This window comes from Oncorhynchus mykiss, chromosome 16 (assembly GCF_013265735.2).
Source record: "Oncorhynchus mykiss isolate Arlee chromosome 16, USDA_OmykA_1.1, whole genome shotgun sequence".
Classification (NCBI taxonomy): domain Eukaryota; kingdom Metazoa; phylum Chordata; class Actinopteri; order Salmoniformes; family Salmonidae; genus Oncorhynchus; species Oncorhynchus mykiss.
In genome coordinates, this window is record NC_048580.1 from 16192918 (window position 1) to 16211943 (window position 19026).

General features: G+C 42.0%; 1 protein-coding gene across 2 annotated transcripts in view; it reads left to right on the forward strand.

Annotated features, from left to right (window-relative positions):
- LOC110491447 (somatostatin receptor type 2-like) overlaps nt 1–18010 on the forward strand; it is a 29137-nt gene extending 11127 nt beyond the window's left edge. Inside the window, exons 1-3 of one of the 2 annotated variants that reach the window (XM_021564910.2) lie at nt 9713–10322; nt 13938–14726; nt 14944–18010. In XM_021564910.2, the coding sequence (XP_021420585.2) occupies nt 14001–14726; nt 14944–15360 (1143 nt within the window). In that variant the 5' untranslated portion in view covers nt 9713–10322; nt 13938–14000 and the 3' untranslated portion in view covers nt 15361–18010. Of the gene's footprint in view, nt 1–9712; nt 10323–13937; nt 14727–14943 lie in introns of those variants that run through there. The other variant, XM_021564908.2, reaches the window with a different exon arrangement.
- Nucleotides 18011–19026: the final 1016 nt, after the last annotated feature.

A 19026-nucleotide genomic window follows, 5' to 3' on the forward strand; every position in this document is an offset into this window, starting at 1 on the left:
GTCCAAAACGAAAAGCCTTGCTGTCGCACAAGGTTAGCAGCTACATACGGGAGTATCCGGGAACCCCCCAGATACTGGGTTTCCGGATACTCCCGTAAAGCCCAGCTCATTGGCTATCTAGCTAGTGAAGACCGCCCGCGTCATTCGCGTGCCATGAAGGCGTCGCTCTCTAACCAAATTTGGTGTCCTATAGGATATACTACACCCCTAATGATATAGTGAAGTCTGGTTACGTTCTAGGATCTCTGAGGAATAAATACAAACGTGATTTGACTGATTGAAACAACATCTAGGGTTATATTTTCACAGATTCCTTTCTTTGCAAATTGAATGAGTGGAAATACAAAATCAATCGTGCATGCTATATGGACTTTTTTAGGATATGAGAAATGATTTCTCTAACAAAACGACACTTCATGATATCTCTGGGAGCCTTTGGATGATAAATCAGAGCAAGATTTCAGAATGTAAGTACACATTTCACCTTCAGAGGTGAATTTATCAAACCTATCGCGGTGAAAAAAGTGTTTTGTTGTTAGGAGCTCTCCTCAAACAATAGCATGGCATTTTCTTTTGCAGTAATAGCTACTGTAAATTGGACAGTGCAGTTATATTAACAAGAGTTTAAGCTTTCAGCCGATATAAGACACTTATATGTACCGACATTTGTTGTTTCTCTAAAATCTGCGATCGTGACACAATGCGTTGCATGATTTACAATTGACACCTATCCCTATTAACTTCTGATGTTAAAACCAATCTCTATCACTCCTCAGATACTATACTTCTGAGTCTAACAATGTCCCAAGTTTAACCCAGAATCTAACAGTGTGTTATAAATAAATTTGACTTGATTCAGTCCTATTCTTCAACTTAGATTTTTGGTTGGAGATGGAGATGTAAATCCAACGTATTTCTAACTTGTCGACTACATTTGATATCAAACAACCATCCTTCACGTACAATACAATATCCAAAGGTAAAAGTCTATTATTAATATCATGCAATTGGCGTCCTATTGATAGGGCTATGGGTGACTACTTCTAAACTTTCTAAGAGCCAATCAAACCATGGATGAATGACAGTGTGCCGAGCTACACGTTGAAATGATGGTGTCCTTTGGGCAAATCAAATGTCAATGTAGCCTACATAAGTCCAACCTCACTCCGAATGTACTTTCACGTACAGTTTATGTAAGAAAAGTTAGTTACCCAATGTGATTTCGGCAGCCTGCGCAAAGAAGTATGAAAGTGATCGATGTCTAAATGTGTTGATGTGATGGCTCAGCTAAGACAAACACGGGTTATTTCTTAAGCTAAGCAGCGTACATAGCAGGAGGCATCTGGATGGTGGACTCACTGAAGTGCATCACCTGTCCTATAACGGTAGGAGTCACTATTCAGGAAGAATTCATTAGACTGTGGCCTCATATTTTATTTCAATATGCCTCTATGTTTGTATCGATATCGTGACGTCAAAAACAATCCCTCTGGGCACAGAAGTCAATTCAACGTTTATTCCACGTTGGTTCGACGTAATTGCATTGAAATGACATGGGAACCACATTGATTCAATCAGTGTGTGCCCAGTGAGATGATATTGATTCAAACATACCATTGATTCATGCACACCAAATAACCATTGATTCAAATATACCAAATAACCATTGATTCAAACATACCACATAAAATATGTCCAATCAAATCTAAAATTCAACATAATATCTACCACCCAATCAATATAGGATAAATGTTTTTTTATTTTTTTATTTTGTGGAATTGTCAACACAATTTCAATATATACATAGTTCTGATGATTATGTTGAAATTAGACTGACATAACCTGACTAATAGGTTGTTACATCAATATATTTAAGTTGAGATCTTACCCTAATTACATTTTTTCACAATGCTGGTTGAAATGAGATGAAAGCAGTACTGGTTGAAGAATTCCACATCACAACACATTGACAAATTATGTTGTAACAACATTGATTCAACCAGTGTGTTCCCAGTGGGATAGCATCTAATTTTTCATCCTCAGACAGATTTTTTTTTAAATGTCTGGCTTTTAAAAATAATTTACCAAAGACCCACTCTGAACATCATATCCCAACATAGTCCGAAGAAGATAAGCATTCTTTCATTTTCCAGTCACAACACAACAAAACTCCAGAACTGGGCTTATCACTAAGCTTTGTGGTACTGGGTTCCCTGAGTGAGGCTGACTCTCACACTGATAACAACATTTCTCCCAGGCAGGCTATGTAATCCCTGGGTTTGTTGTTCTCATGGAGAGCCTGGGGGGGGGGGGGGGGGGGGGGAGAGAGTCCTGGTAGTTTACTCCATGTTTTTCTCCGGCAGCAGGGAGAGAAAATCCCTCCTCATTACAAACAGATATGACAGCTTTAAACGTCCAGGAAGCTATAGAATAAACAAGGACATCAATTCAATGTTCAGCCATACTCCTATGCTACCACTAGCTATAAAACCAAGAATGGAGGTATGACATCGCAACTGCTACTTTTTGATTCATTGAGATTTGGTCTGCATATTCCTGGAAAACATCTATCAAACTATCTCCAGTTTGGAGAGTCAATGGATATCATGGTCATGATGATATCGGAATCCTTGTGTGTGCAGGTCCAGAGGTGTCAGAGAAGAATCACAACATGTCACTTCGCTATCTCTATATCCTCTTGACGTGCCACACTCTGCGGCGTGCTGCGAGGGCAGACAGAGCGGAGAGAATCAATGTCATGGATGCGGGGAATGAAAAAGCACAACAAAACAACATGGCTGCAGATGACCTGAGATGGGAAGATGTGATGTGTCCACTACAGCACAGCGGGTTGTTCTTTAGAGGTAAAGGAGTCTCCCACTCAGACTGACCCTGGGGACTCTTCTGGAACAAAACAGCCATCAATCCTGGTTCTAGCCCCCACACATCCACTCAAGCACCCTTACAAACAACTGTCAGTGGTTATGCGATAGATCGTGGGGGAAAGAAGATGACAAAAACAAGTCATTCATGTCATAGATCTGGAACTGAAATGGCACATTAAAATACTTCCGTTTTAAAGTTGGCAAGGTCACCCATGAAGGATACTGATCTCAAAGCCTTGAAATGTTATAAATACCCACGTTTCGTGGAATATCTGTGATATATAATGGTGGTAGTCTGTTGGTCCGGCAGTGACAGGTTTGATATGTTTATTAAAGTCATTTTTGGAGGTTCTGGAAATCAGCTAAAATAATGAAGATAAGAGCATACCCAGCAAACCAAAACTGGTTCTGTTAATGTTTCCTGAACATTTCATTACGTTGTGGGAAAGGTGTAAGAACATTCCCCGGAACACTTTACTTGGACAGTCCATCTGTAGATGCCCTAACCCTAGCCCTAACCCTAAACTAAACCCTAATTCTAAACCTAACCCTAACCTTAGTAAGCAGTTGCTTATCAACAGATGGTCATATTATCAACAAACTATCTGTAGAACATCTACAGATGGACTATCCGCCCTGTCCAAATAAAATGTGAACCATCCCTCCCTAAAAGTTAGAATAACACAAAATCTGTCCAGTTTTGTTGATGATTATAAACTGGGTGGTTCGAACCCTGAATGCTGATTGGCTGACAGCCGTGGTTTTTCAGACCGAATACCACGGGTATGACAAAACATTTATTTTACTGCTCTAATTACATTGGTAACCACTTTTTATAATAGCGATAAGGCACCTTGGGGGTTTGTGGTAAGTGGTCAATCAATATAACATGGTTAAGGGCTGTATCCAGGCACTCCGCTTTGCATCATGCGCACGAACAGCCCTTAGCTGTGGTATATTGGCCATATACCACACCCCCTCGGGCCTTATTGCTTAATTATACAATGTTGGCATTGTGTAATCACCAAGAATGTTAACAGATCATATTTGGCCTTGCTGCTATTAACGCACTGAACAACTGATTCATACATGGGAAAACAGACAGACAGTCAAAAAATAAATGAAATAAGTTTGTTTTAACGTATCTGAGCATTGTAAGAAAGATCAGGAAACGATTTATATTTTGCACTAAACTACTTCCATGTGCACTGAGTGTACAAAACATTAGGAATACCTGTTCTTTCCATGACATAGACTGACCAAGTGAATCCAGGTGAAAGCCATGATCCCTTATTAATGTCACTTGTTAAACATTGAGACAATTGAGACATGGATTTTGTATGTGTGCCTTTCAGAGGGTGAATGGGCAAGACAATAGATTTAAGTGCCTTTGAAGGGGGTATGGTAGTAGGTGCAGTTTGAGTGTGTCAAGAACTGCAACGCTACTGTTTTTTTCATGCTCAACAGTTTCCCGTGTGTATCAAGAATGGTCCACCACCCTAAAGACTTCCAGCTTGCTTGACACAACTGTGGGAAGTGTTGGAGTCAACATTGGCCAGCATCCCTGTGGAATACCTTTCGACACCTTTGTAGAGTCTATGCCCTGAAAAATTAAGCCTGTTCTGAGGGCAAAAGGAGGGGGTGCAACTCAATATAACAAAGGTGTTCTTAATGTTTTGAAGACTCAGTGTACTGAATGTTCAGGTGCCATTTTTGGAACAATCACGTCATAACATCACATGTTGTTCTTGATGATGTCTCCATGAACATAAGCAGAACATTTGTGTAATCTTTTCTCAGAACCAATGTAATTGAATTCAGACACACAGTCACTTTCAAGATTATTGGCACCCTTCATAACGATGAGCAAAAAATACTATAAAATAAATAGTACAAATACTGAGCTATATTGTATGCTCAAAAAAATAGGGGAAAATATATTACTTTATAATAATACAATTGCTCAAATATAAATATTTTGTTTAATCATACAAACAAATCTCTAAAGGATAGGTGTCAATTCTTGGCACCCCTAAAGATTCTTATGAATAAAATCAAACAAAATTAACTCTGCATTAACATCCTACTTTTCTAAGTTCATCTCCGTTTCAGGAATTGTATTGTGGCCTTCCATGGCTTCCTGTTTCACTGGTGTCTAAACATTTTTGTAACACCAATGTAAAAATCAATTTTGGAAAAGAATTCACAAGCAAAAAGAGACAAACACCATGGGACCACGCAGCCGTCACACCGCTCAGGAAGGAGACGCGTTCTGTCTCCTAGAGATTAACGTACTTTGGTGCGAAAAGTGCAAATCAATCCCAGAACAACAGCAAAGGACCTTGTGAAGATGCTGGAGGAAGCAGGTACAAAAGTATCTATATCCACAGTAAAAACGAGTCCTATATCGACATAACCTGAAAGGCCACTCAGCAAGGAATAAGCCACTGCTCCAAAACTGCCATAAAAAAAATCTAGATTACTGTTTGCAACTGCTTTTTGGAGAAATGCCCTCTGGTCTGATGAAACAAAAATAGAACTGTTTGGCCATAATGACCATTGTTATGTTTGGAGGAAAAGGGGGAGGCTTGCAAGCTGAAGAACACCATGCCAACCGTGAAGCACGGGAGTGACAGCATCATGTTGTGGGGGTGCTCTGCTGCAGGAGGGACTGGTGCACTTCACAAAATAGATGGCATCATAAGGTAGGAAAAGTATGTGGATATATTGAAGCAACATCTCAAGACATCAGTCAGGAAGTTAAAGCTTGGTCACAAACGGGTCTTCCAAATGCATAATGACCCCAAGCATACTTCCAAAGTTGTGACAAAGTAAGGACAACAAAGTCAAGGTATTGGAGTGGCCATCACAAAGCTCTGACCTCAGACCCATAGGAAATTTGTGGACAGAACTGAAAAAGCTTGTGTGAGCAAGGAGGCCTACAAACCTGCCTCGGTTACACCAGCTCTGTCAGGAGGAATGGGCCAAAATTCACCCAACTTATTGTGAGAAGCTTGTGGAAGGTTACCCGAAACATTTGACCCAAGTTAAAACATTTCAAGGCAATTCTACCAAATACTAATTGAGTGTTTGTAAACTTCTGACCCACTGGGAATGTGATGAAAGAAATAAAAGCTGAAATAAATAATTCTCTCTACTATTATTGACATTTCACATTCTTAAAATAAAGTGGTGATCCTAACTGACCTAAGACAGGGAATTTGTACTAGGATAAAATGTAATGGAATTGTGAAAAACTGAGTTTAAATGTATTTGGCTAAGCTGTATGTAAACTTCTGACTTCAACTGAATATACTGAACAGGGCGGCAGGTTAGCCTAGTGGTTAGGGCGTTGGAACTAGTAACCAGAAGGTTGCAAGTTCAAATCCCCGAGCTGACAAGGTACAAATATGTCATTCTGCCCCTGAACAGGCAGTTAACACACTGTTCCTAGGCCGTCATTGGTAATAAGAATTTGTTCTTAACTGACTTGCCTAGTTAAATAAAGGTACAAATAATAATAATAATAACAAATAAATAAAAAACTAAAATATAAACACAACATGTAAAATATTGGTCCCAATTTTCATGAGCTTAAATAAAATATCTCAAATGTTCCATATGGACAAAAAGCTTATTTCTCAAAATTGTTGTGCACAAATGTGTTAACATCCCTGTTATTGAGCATTTCTCCTTTGCCAAGATTATCCATCCACCTGACAGGTGTGGGATATTTTTTTATTTTATTTTACCTTTATTTAACCAGGCAAGTCAGTTAAGAACAAATTCTTATTTTCAATGGCGGCCTGGGAACAGTGGGTTAACTGCCTGTTCAGGGGCAGAACGACAGATTTGTACCTTGTCAGCTCGGGGGTTTGAACTCACAACCTTCCGGTTACTAGTCCAACGCTCTAACCACTAGGCTACCCTGCCGCCCCATGATCAAGAAGATCATTAAACAGCATGATCATTACACAGGTGCATACAGTGACGAGATCCTGAGGCCCATTGTCGTGCCATTCATCTGTCACCATCACCTCATGTTTCAGCATGATAATGCACGGCCCCATGTCGCAAGGACATGAGGTCCACAATTCGCAAGGTCCACAATTCCTGGAAGCTGAAAATGTGCCAGTTCTTCCATGGCCTGCATACTCACCAGACATGTCACCCATTTGAGCATGTTTGGGATGCTCTGGATCGACGTGTATGACAGTGTTCCAGTTCCCGCCAATATCCAGCAACTTCGCACAGCCATTGAAGAGGAGTGGGACAATATTTCACAGGCCACAATCAACTGCCTGATAAACTCTAATCGAAGGAGATGTGTCGTGCTGCATGGTGCAAATGGTGGTCCCACCAGATACTGACAAATGTTTTAAGGTATCTGTGACTAACAGATGCATATCTGAATTCCCAGTCATTAGAAATCTGTAGATTAGGGCCTAATGAATGTATTTCAATTGACTGATTTCCTAATATGAACTGTAACTCAGCAAAATCTTTGAAATTGTTGCATGTTGCATTTATAATTTTAATCATTGTATATAGCCTATATGAAGGATGAGAAGGTTAGGCCTAACCCCAGAGAGATAGATGTAGAGTATGCCAGTGGCATGCTACGAGACCAACATTTATTTCTTTATGTCAGATGGCTACTGCATCTGCTATTCAGATATAAACGTATATTCAATCCAGTAAGTCAAGCCATTGTTTATAGGGAAAATAAAAGCCGAGGGGCGAAAATAAACCTTGGAAAAACGTACTACCCTTCCCTGTGCCAAATAAAAAAACACTGCTATTTTGGACCACCCCTCCCCCTCGGTAAATGTCGATCTGTCCCTAATTGAGTGACTGTCAGTGACTGACATACAGTCGTCGCCAAATGTTTTGAGAATGACACACATTAATTTTCACTAAGTCTGCTGCCTCAGTGTCTTTAGATATTTTTGTCAGATGTTACTATGGAATACTGAAGTATAATTACAAGCATTTCATAAGTGTCAAAGGCTTTTACTGACAATTACATGAAGTTGATGCAAAGAGTCAATATTTGCAGTGTTGACCCTTCTTTTTCAAGACCTCTGCAATCCGCCCTGGCATGCTGTCAATTAACTTCTGGGCCACACCCTGACTGATGGCAGCCCATTCTTGCATAATCAATGCTTGGAGTTTGTCAGAATTTGTGGGGTTTTGTTTGTCCACCCGCCTCTTGAGGATTGACCACAAGTTCTCAATGGGATTTAGGTCTGGGGAGTTTCCTGGCCATGGACCCAAAATATTGATGTTTTGTTCCCCGAGCCAATTAGTTATCACTTTTGCCTTATGACAAGGTGCTCCATCATGCTGGAAAAGGCATTGTTCGTCTCCAAACTGTTCCTGTATGGTTAGGAGAAGTTGCTCTCGGAGGATGTGTTGGTACCATTCTTTGTTCATGGCTGTGTTCTTAGGCAAAATTGTGAGTGAGCCCCCTCCCTTGGCTGAGAAGCAACCCCACACTTGAATGGTCTCAGGATGCCTAACTGTTGGCATGACACAGGACTGATGGTAGCGCTCACCTGGTCTTCTCTGGACAAGCTGTTTTCTGGATGCCCCAAACAATTGGAAAGGGGATTCATCAGAGAACATGACTTTACCCCAGTCCTCAATAGTCCAATTGCTGTATCTTTTGCAGAATATCAGTCTGTCCCTGATGTTTTTCCTGGAGGGAAGTGGCTTCTTTGCTGCCCTTCTTGACACCAGGCCATCCTCCAAAAGTCTTCGCCTCACTGTGCGTGCAGATGCACTCACACCTGCCTGCTGTCATTCCTGAGCAAGCTCTGTACTGGTGTTGCCACGATCCCACAGCTGAATCAACTTTAGGAGACGGTCCTGGCGCTTGCTGGACTTTCTTGGGCACCCTGAAGCCTTCTTCACAACAATTGAACCGCTCTCCTTGAAGTTCTTGATGATCTGATAAATGGTTGATTTAGGTGCAATCTTACTGGCAGCAATATCCTTGCCTGTGAAGCCCTTTTTGTGCAAAGCAATGATGACGGCACTTGTTTCCTTGCAGGTAACCATGGTTGACAGAGGAAGAACAATGATTCCAAGCACCACCCTTCTTTTGAAGCTTCCAGTCTATTATTCAAACTCAATCAGCATGACAGAATGATCTCCAGCCTTGTCCTCGTCAACACTCACACCTGTGTTAACGAGAGAATCACTGACATGATGTCAGCTGGTCCTTTTGTGGCAGGGCTGAAATGCAGTGGAAATGTTTTTGGGGGATTCAGTTAATTTGCATGGCAAAGAGGAACATTGCAATTCATCGTATCACTCTTCATAACATTCTGAAGTATATGCAAATTTCCATCATACAAACTGAGCCAGCAGACTTTGAAAATGTATATTTGTGTCATTCTCAAAACTTTTGGCCAGGACTGTACAAGACAAAAACTGCTGATACACAACAATATGTCGAATTGCACCTGGTTGTATTCTACTTTTCTTACTCTCAATTCTTACTCTCAATTGAGACTGAATTCCTTTTTTTTTTTGGAACCAAGTTAACCTAGTGTGCAATACATGCCTCATGCGGAAGAAGCTGCTTGAACAAGGGAAACTTTCTCAGACGCTTTTGACAGAGATCGTTCAGAAGATGCTTATCCTCCAGTGTTCACTATAAACTCTGGTTGCGCAGTCTGTCGCGCTCGTGTAAACAGATAAAATGCTCCGTCTGGTGACTGACCCAACCGTTTCCATTAAAGACATTAGTACGAGCACATATCCTCCCTAGAAAATATAAGAGCGAGGAACTCTTAATGTCAGTTTCCTTCACGCAGGCGGATGGACACTGACGCACATTGGGGGAGTTTGGTGAGGAGGGAGGAGGGGCGAGAGCATAGCGGATCATCAGCTCCATCTGCATGCAGAGATGAAACCTGCAGCAAACGCGCACTCACCCATCATTCAATTCCACCGAACGCAGCAGTGAGTGCAACGCTCATCAGCGCGCTGACAGGCTGAGCTCTCCTTTGCGCTTCAGTCGTCCTGCTAGAACAGATTTCGCATTTGCTCTGGTCGTTGATTCAGCGCCAGTAGGCTACTTTTGGATACATCAGTTGCTCAAAACGATCTACTATTATTTACACAATTGTAATTGCTATCTGAGGTATTTAAAAAAGATATATATATATATATATACTGTAGCCTATTTGACATATTACACATAACTGTTAGATATGTGGTGATGACCGTCACCACTTTGGTGCACAAGATACCACTGTGCGTAATGGGAGGACAGGTGTATCATACTTTAAGTGGAAGCCACGGGGCAGAATGCTGCCTTCCCATGGATTTTCACTGATGCCCAGAAGTGGAAGTCGGAATACTCTTGGCTGAAATAACACCTTGTCAAAATGGAGCTAATGTGGCGTACAATTTTCACAATAAAAGGTAAGTTTAACCTACATGAATCTTGAAATTGTACGTGCTATTACCAAACAATAAGAACATTAACTGTGATAACCAGTCGTCAAAGGTTAATAGGCCTACCAAACGTGTAACCAATGTATATTTTTAATCGGACATGGATATTTCTTTATTTCAATTGTCACCTGTTCAATTATGTTATCTGTATTAATTTATAACAGCGCACCTGGTATTTTATATTCTGATCAAGATTAGGCAATTTATCGTGCGCATGTATATGCGCCATTGTGCACGCTGTTGAATTTTAATGCTCCAAATGTATCAGTAATTGTCCATTGTTGAAATTCCAAACGCCATGTAGTACTTGACATATGGCATTAATTGAATGTTAGTGTCTACATTTGGAGGCCAAACAGAGAAACCAATAAATGATAACACAAAATAACCTCTGCACCAGCAATATTGACAAAAATATCATAGATTGAAGGCTTGTTTGGCGTGAGAAATATTTTAGAATGATAGAAGAGAGAATAATCATAACCATCTTGCATTTTAGAAGGCCAATATTTCTGCATAAAATATGCACATAATCGATACTGAACCAAAGAGTTGTCTAATAATAAATACTATCTAACATGTGTCTATTGGCTACGATTTAAATATATCTAGAATATTACAAAAAATCCAACTCCAAAGAGAATTGCTGCCACAATTTTTTTCGAATTGTGAAAAAAAATAATATAGCCAAGTAAAAAATATATGTACGTGTAAGCTATATACAATGTCATGAATAGTATTTGTTCCCTTTCTAATGTTCTCTATTTTTGCATATTTTTTATACTGAATGTTATCAGATCTTCAACCAAAACCCAATATTATATAAAGGGAACCTGTGTTTGCAAATAACCAAAAAAATAATATATTTTATTTTATTAATTAAAGTTATGCAACACCCAATTCCCTTGTGTGAAAAAAGTAATTGTCCTCTTACACTAACTGGTTGTGCCACCTTTCACTGCAAAGACTGCAACCAAACGCTTCCTGTAGTTGTTGATCAGTCTCCCACATGACTGTGAAGGAATTTTGGCCCTCTTACATGCAGAACTGCATTAACTCAGTGATATTTGTGGGTTTTCAAGCATGAACTGCTCATTTCACGTCCTGCCAAAACATCTTAATTGGGATTAGATCTGGACTTTGACTAGGCCATTCCAAAACTTCAAATGTGTTGCTTTATAACCATTTTCATGTAGACCTGATTGTGTGTTTTGGATCATTTTCTTGCTGCATGACCCAGCTAAGCTTCAGTTCACAGACGGATGGTCTGACATTCTCCTGTAGAATTCTCTGATACAGAGCAGAAATCATTGTTCCTTCTATTAAGGCAAGTCTTCCAGGTCCTGAGGCAGCAAAGCATCTCCAAACCATTCCACTGCCGCCATGATGCTTGACTGTTGGTATGAGGTTCTTACTGTGGAATCTAGTGTTTGGTTTTCGCCAGACATAATGGGACCCATCTCATCCAAAAAGTTGACTCAACTTTGCCAAAAAATAAAAAATAAATTAACATCTGGATGATGATCAAGGTTCTTGGAAGAATGTTCTATGGACAGATGAGTCAAAAGTATAACTTTTTGGACAACATGGGTCCCATTATTCCTCTGCATTCCACAGTAAGAAACGTATACCAACAGTCAATCATGGTAGTGGTGGTGTGATGGTTTGGGGATGCTTTGCTGCCTCGGGACCTGGAATAAGTATGGAATTGTTGTGTTATTTGTTCATTCAGGTTCCCTTTATCTAATATTAGGTTTTGGTTGAAGATCTGATAACATTCAATATCAAAAATATGCAAAAGTAGATCACATTTGAAAGGGGGCAAATACCTTTTCACAGCACTGTATACACTGAGTATAAAAAGCATGAAGAACTCCTGCTCTTTCCATGACAGACTGACCAGGTGAATCCAGGTGAAAACTATGATCCCTTATTGATGTCACCTGTTAAATCCACTTTAATCAGTATAGATGAAGGGGAGGAGACAGGTTAAAGAAGAATTTCTAAGCCTTGAGACATGGATTGTGTATGTGCCATTCAGAGGGTGAATGGGAAAGACACAAATGTAAGTGTCTTTGAACGGGGTATGGTAGTAGGTCCCAAGCGCACCTGTTTGTATCAAGAACTGCAACGACGCTGGGTTTTTCACGCTCAACAGTTTCCCGTGTGTATCAACAACGGTCTACCACCCACAGGACATCCAGCCAACTTGACCCAACTGTGAGAAGCATTGGAGTCAACGTTGACCAGCATCCCTGTGGAACACTTTCGACGCCTTATAGAGTCCTTGCCCCTATGAATTGAGGTTGTTCTGAGTGTTAGAATAGTAGAATACACAAAATGAAATTTTGAAACTTGTTTGTTGGCAGTTTTCCTCTTGTTTTAGGTCAGTCACTCAAATAGCCCATGTCAGTTAGATTGGTTTGATGTTTTAGATTGGTAAATTAGTCTAGTTAGTTGGCTAGACTGTCTAAACTAGTAATCATGGCCAAATTACTGATCGGGCATGCAGGGCACGTGCCCAGGGGCCCTGACCTCCAGGGGCCCCCATAGATTGTTTTTGTAATTTGCATATTAATATATCATATTAACATGGCATCAGTCATGGCAAAATGTGTAGAATTACAGGAAATTAGCTGTTAAACTGCAAACAAACAAATTCTTCAAAGGAAATGTACTTGTTTATCTTTCGTTACTAAAATAGTTTTTCTGCTAACAGATTCCTCTGTACATATTCAATTACAGTTTTTAATCCCGGTTTTGAGCGGCTAATTGTATAGCTAATAGGCTACGTCTTAGTAGATCGACGGAGGTGAATGAAGCTACATCAACCAATGTGATAATGGCTGGGGGTCATTGATGCTTGATTTTGCTGTTGTCCAAATAGCATTTTTGAGTTTTTAAACTGTATAGAAATGCAGTGAATGAGCTTCAACTGTCTTAACAGACCTCTAAAACTCAGACCCTGGCTACGGCCCTGCTGCCACTGTCTCTGACCAGAGCGCTACATGTTTCGCATGCAGTGTGAGCTTCTCATCACCACCAATCCAATAGAGGACCTGTGTTTGCACAATAAACCCAGATCCACAGATAGCTTTATGCCCAACAGAAATAACAGCATGAAATCCTGACCTTTTCCTTGCGCATGGGATTTTGTTTTTCCATTTTAAATCAATTCTCAACAAACATTATTTCGGCATGGTCTGGTCCTTTATCACTAAACAAACACCTTTGCATTGGAGAATAGCTTCATTACTGGACACTTGAGAATCCACGGGTGTTTTTCAAGGGGTTTCACATCAGCTTGGTGCTGCTTGTTCAACACAGGGGTTTGAAGTCCCAACCATTCAACACATTCAAATGAAAACACAAAAAGCCCTACAGGAGGAGTGTGGAGTCCTGCAAGTCATACATTGTGTGGGGACCTATAAATGAAGGAGCAGGCTTTATTATGTAACTTAATGTTGAGTGTAAACCATTATATAGCAGGCTCAGTTACCATGGTGCTTTGAAGGAATGTATTGTCCCTCGTCGTTGAGTTTCTCTGTTCTCACCCACTGTCTCCCTGTACTGTACACTCAGGTGGGATGTGAGATTAGTGTCTTCAACCCTGAAACAGACCCAACCCAGCCCTCCTCTGTCAGCATGGATCCCTGGCCTCTCCTTCCGTCGCCCCCCAACCTCTCCCTCCCCGAGCCCCTGTACTACGACAGCTACTTCCCAGGGAACGAGTCTGACCTGGGGTCCCGGAATGACACTCCGGACGAGACCCACCAGGCCTTCGACAAGACCAGCTCCGTAGTCATCACCTTCATCTACTTCACGGTGTGCGCCGTGGGGCTGACCGGCAACACCTTGGTGATCTATGTTATCCTGCGCTACGCCAAGATGAAGACGGTGACTAATATCTATATCCTGAACCTGGCCGTGGCCGACGTCCTCTGTATGCTGAGTCTACCTTTCATCGCCGTGCAGCTGGCCCTGGTCCACTGGCCCTTCGGCTCCGTGCTCTGCCGCCTGGTCATGACTGTGGACTCCCTCAACCAGTTCACCTCCATCTTCTGCCTCACGGTCATGAGCGTCGACCGCTACCTGGCCGTGGTCCACCCCATAAAGTCCACCAAGTGGCGGAAGCCACGCGTGGCTAAGATCATCAACCTGACCATGTGGGGAGTGTCCCTGCTGGTCAACCTGCCAATCATGATCTTCAGCGGTCTGATGCCCAATAATAACCAGGCTTGGGCGTGTACCATTGTGTGGCCGGAGCCTCAGGGGGCCTATCAGACGGCCTTCATGTTCTACACCTTCCTCCTAGGTTTCTTCCTGCCGCTCATCGTCATCTGCCTCTGTTACCTGCTCATCATCATCAAGGTGAGCCCCTCCTCCCTGTTCATGGTGTTTTTATTTTCAAATTCACTTTATCTTTATTATTGCTGACGTCTTTGGTCAAGTTCTCCGTTCTGACATGCTGGAACCTGTTATCTATCTACCTGTTGCCTGTAACCATAGCGATAGGCACAGTTGTGGCATCTAAGAAGGTAGTATCACCAATAACAATGGATGCATCCCCTCTCTCCCCGTCCAATAGGTGAAGTCGTCAGGCATGCGCGTGGGCTCCACTAAGCGTAAGCGTTCAGAGAGGAAGGTGACCAGGATGGTGTCCATCGTAGTGGCCATGTTCGTGCTCTGCTGGCTGCCCTTCTACGTGTTCAACGTCACCTCGGTGACCGGCACCATCGACACCACGCCCGTCCTCAAGAGCACCTTTGAGTTTGTGGTGGTGCTGGGCTACGCCAACAGCTGTGCCAACCCCATCCTGTACGCCTTCCTGTCAGACAACTTCAAGAAGAGCTTTCAGAATGTTCTGTGCTTGAAGAAGGTGGCGGGCCTGGATGAGGCGGAGCGCAGCGACAGCCGCATGGAGCGAACGCGCATGGTCAACGACGTCACCGCGGAAATGCACAACGCCGCGCTGCTCAATGGCGAGCTGCAGACCAGTATCTGAGTGTGTGTGTGTGTGTGTGGGCTGCTTGTGTGTCTCCTTGAGCAGATGGACAGTGTGGAGCAGTTAGAAGGACTACTCATATTAAAGGCACTCTTCTATAATCTCCTGTAAGGCGGCCCAAACACCAGGCTTTCCCAAACTCCCCCCCCCCCCCCCCCCTCCCTCCCTCCCCGGGTGCATCTTTTGGTTTTTGCCCCTAAGACTACACATCTGACTCAAATAACCAACTCATCTTTAATTATTTTAATTATTTTAATTATTTTAATTATTTGAAAGATGTGTGGTGATAGGGCAAAAAAAACAGAGCGTGCACCCAGGCGGGACCCCGGAACCGAGATTGGGAAAACCTGCATTAGAACACATCTGCCAAGATCCGTCTCAGAAAAACAAAGACAGAGATGGAATGGAAGAAGATGAAAAAGAGGTCTCTCATGTTTCATTGACATGGATTGATTTGTACTGTCTTGATCAGAATATGAGAAAGCACACTTTTGATAACGCATCTTATTTATTGATCAGGAAATATGTTACTCACCAAGCCAGATGTCCTCTGACTGAAGCTGGAGACTTTTGAGTTTTGCATCCAGGATCATTGATCATTGATTCTCCGACTTCAAACGATCTTGATGCTGTACATAGACATGGTTTTCTGTGATGTGTTTTTGATCTCCTTGTAAACCCCAGTTTAGCTTAGATCACACCCCATGTTAACTTCCCCTTGTTACTACCATTCGTCTGTCGGCAGTTATCAAGATCAATACTCTGATTTATAGTTGGCTCAACCTTTAGATGCTAGCACGGCCAAACACACACACACACATTCACGGTCTCCGAGATGGGCTGTTCGTATACAGTGTACAGTTTTTAATCTGGTATGACATTTTCTCTTCTGCTGTCAGCACTAGTTGGCTTAAAGGTGATATGCTCCTAGCATAACCAAGCTGTCGTGGTGCCAATCTTGTTGATACTCAGCATCAGTTCCATGCTGTCAGAGTGACGCTGATGATTTCTGAATGGACAGTATTGCATCACTGAGGGAGCCACATCTGCAGTGTTTTGGTTGGTAGAGAGATGGGTGCATTTCACCACCACAGTCCAAGGGCAATGTTGTTATCTCTCTAAATGTGTACAGATGGAGAATCCATGGTTCTGTGTGTGTGTCTGTGTACTTTCCTGCCTTCCTCTGTGTGTGTGTTTTCCCTGGAAGGCCTCACCATGTTAGGGTGTGTGTGCGCCACTATTTTCACAGCCCATTAAAGGAAAGATTCACCCATTTTGAATGTTATATTGTTTTGATGCATCTCTGAGCGAAGTTCTATCAATTCCCGGGGACATTTCATGTTTTCATGTGTATCTGAGCTATTGCTGTTCAAGCAGGCAGAAATCCACCCGGTATGACGTTCTTGCTACACTGGAAGTTAATAGGAATACGACTTTTAGATGGTGAAAACGTCTATCATACTTGTCAGATTTCAATACTGACCGATGCCATAACACAGGAGGTTGTCTTCTATCTAATGAGCCATTGATCATATTTTTGCGATATTCCTACCTCGAGAAATGTTTAATTTAACAGAGGGTCCACCACATTTCTCCTATTTGTCTGTCTGTTCAGTCCAGGATGCATTGCATGATGTCGTTGCATGGCTATTGAGAATGTCAGACTCCACTTTGTGAGGCACATCGATCTGCAGGTTGAACATGGTAATATAGTGAACATTTTTCTTTTGAGGGGGGGTGATTTTACAGCTAACTAGCTACTTTACATGCTGATATTGACTTTGGTATTACTGTGTGTAGCTAGCTACATTTGCTAGCTAGCAGCCTACCAAGCTAGCCAGCCAGCCCATAGAGAGAGTATTGCATTGTGGGTGTTGTAGTTGACTTGAGCTGCAACAGATTTCCACAACGATTTCCACATGTTGCTACCAACCTTAACGACAAAATGAAACATTTGTTCACAAAAAAATTGTCCTTGTGTATTAGTGTTATTTAACACAGTAAATTATAGGAATTAATGATTCTCTTTAACATAGTGACATCAGGCATTGTAATTAGCATCATTATGCCAGAGGCAGTTGAACTCTCTCTCTCTCTGTACAGTAGATTAGGTAGACCGTACATAGATTTAACCCAAGAGGACGAGGGCGTAGGATAAAGACATATAGGATCAGGAGGATGGAACCTCAGCCTTCTCTCAATGTGTCGTTCATTTGTGAAGGGCTAGAAGCTGCTATCACTACCTTGTTCCTGCACACAAACACACAGATACAGACTGACACAGACAAAGTCCCAGACACCTTGAGGAGAACAGGTGGTGTTTGTATGGAGGAACTATCTACACTCTGCCTCACCGAAATGTACTTACAGGAGAGCAAAGATGGCAGATATTAGATATCAGGTCATACATTCTTCTACAGTAAGCACCTATTGTCCTCTGTGTGTGAGCAATGTCTCTAAGTCACTTGTTTTCCTTCAGTTTGCAAACCGTATGCACAGTGTAAAATATTGGAAATGACATGTCATAATTAGTTTGTTACATGTGAGTTCTCAGATGGATGATATTTTATACTGGTCTTTCATAATACAGGGCAGTGTGTGTGTGTGTGTGTGTGTGTGTGTGTGTGTGTGTGTGTGTGTGTGTGTATTGGTTGGCTCTTCTATCCTTGTGGGGACCTAAAATCCCCCAAAGTACGACAAGGATAGTAAAACAAGGAAAATGCTCCCTCGTGGGGACATTTCCCACATCCCCATGAGGACAAAGGCCTTTAGAGGTTAGGATTACAATTAGGGTTAGAATAAGGATTTGGGTTAGGTTTAGGGAAAATAGGATTTTGAATGGAAATACATTTTAGGTCCCCACGAGGATAGAACAAAATGTGTGCGTGTTGAGTCCAATCTCGATTGGCAGGTAGTCAGGGACTGCCGCTTGATGACACTCATCATTTGTGTCACCATGACTCACTGCGGTCACTAGGGTATGTACTGAACACTGAGTCAATGTGCACACATCTATCTATCTAGCCCATTCATTACGGCGTATCAGCTGTGGCAGTGTTCCAATAAAATCTACTTCATTAGTGAATAAATGAACGCTCCTGAACCTTAAAGGAAACATGATCATATAAATGGTCATCTGGAGAGATGGCATACGTACAGAACACTGTGTGTGTGTGTGTGTGTGTGTGTGTAATGATTGCTAACTAAACAAACTACCCACAGAGAGCGAGAGGAAGGGGTCGAACACGGTCGTACACTGTCCTCAAACGCAGTCTTTTCCGTAGGAGTAAAAGCAGAGGTCAGCCCACACCATCCCTTTCATCATGTCAAGCGTCTGTCTCTCAGGTTCAAGCGTCACAAGTGGTTCACCTCGAAATTAGTCAGGGGCCGTACACTACTGACTGGCAGTCAAAGGAAGGAGCAGTTCTCATAATCAGATTTTCTCAATATCAGCTCCTCTTCTTGCTCTACAAGGTGAAATACAGTAACCTGATCCCAGATATGCTTGTGCTCTTGCCAACTCCATTGCTGTCTTTGTTTGGCCTGACAATGAGTTTTCATGATAGCACAAACAGACTGGCAAACGCAGTTGATGCTAGATACTCGAGTACATGCAGTATCCTCACTGAAAGAGGAGAGTGAGTGTAGAGTGACTCGCACATCGTT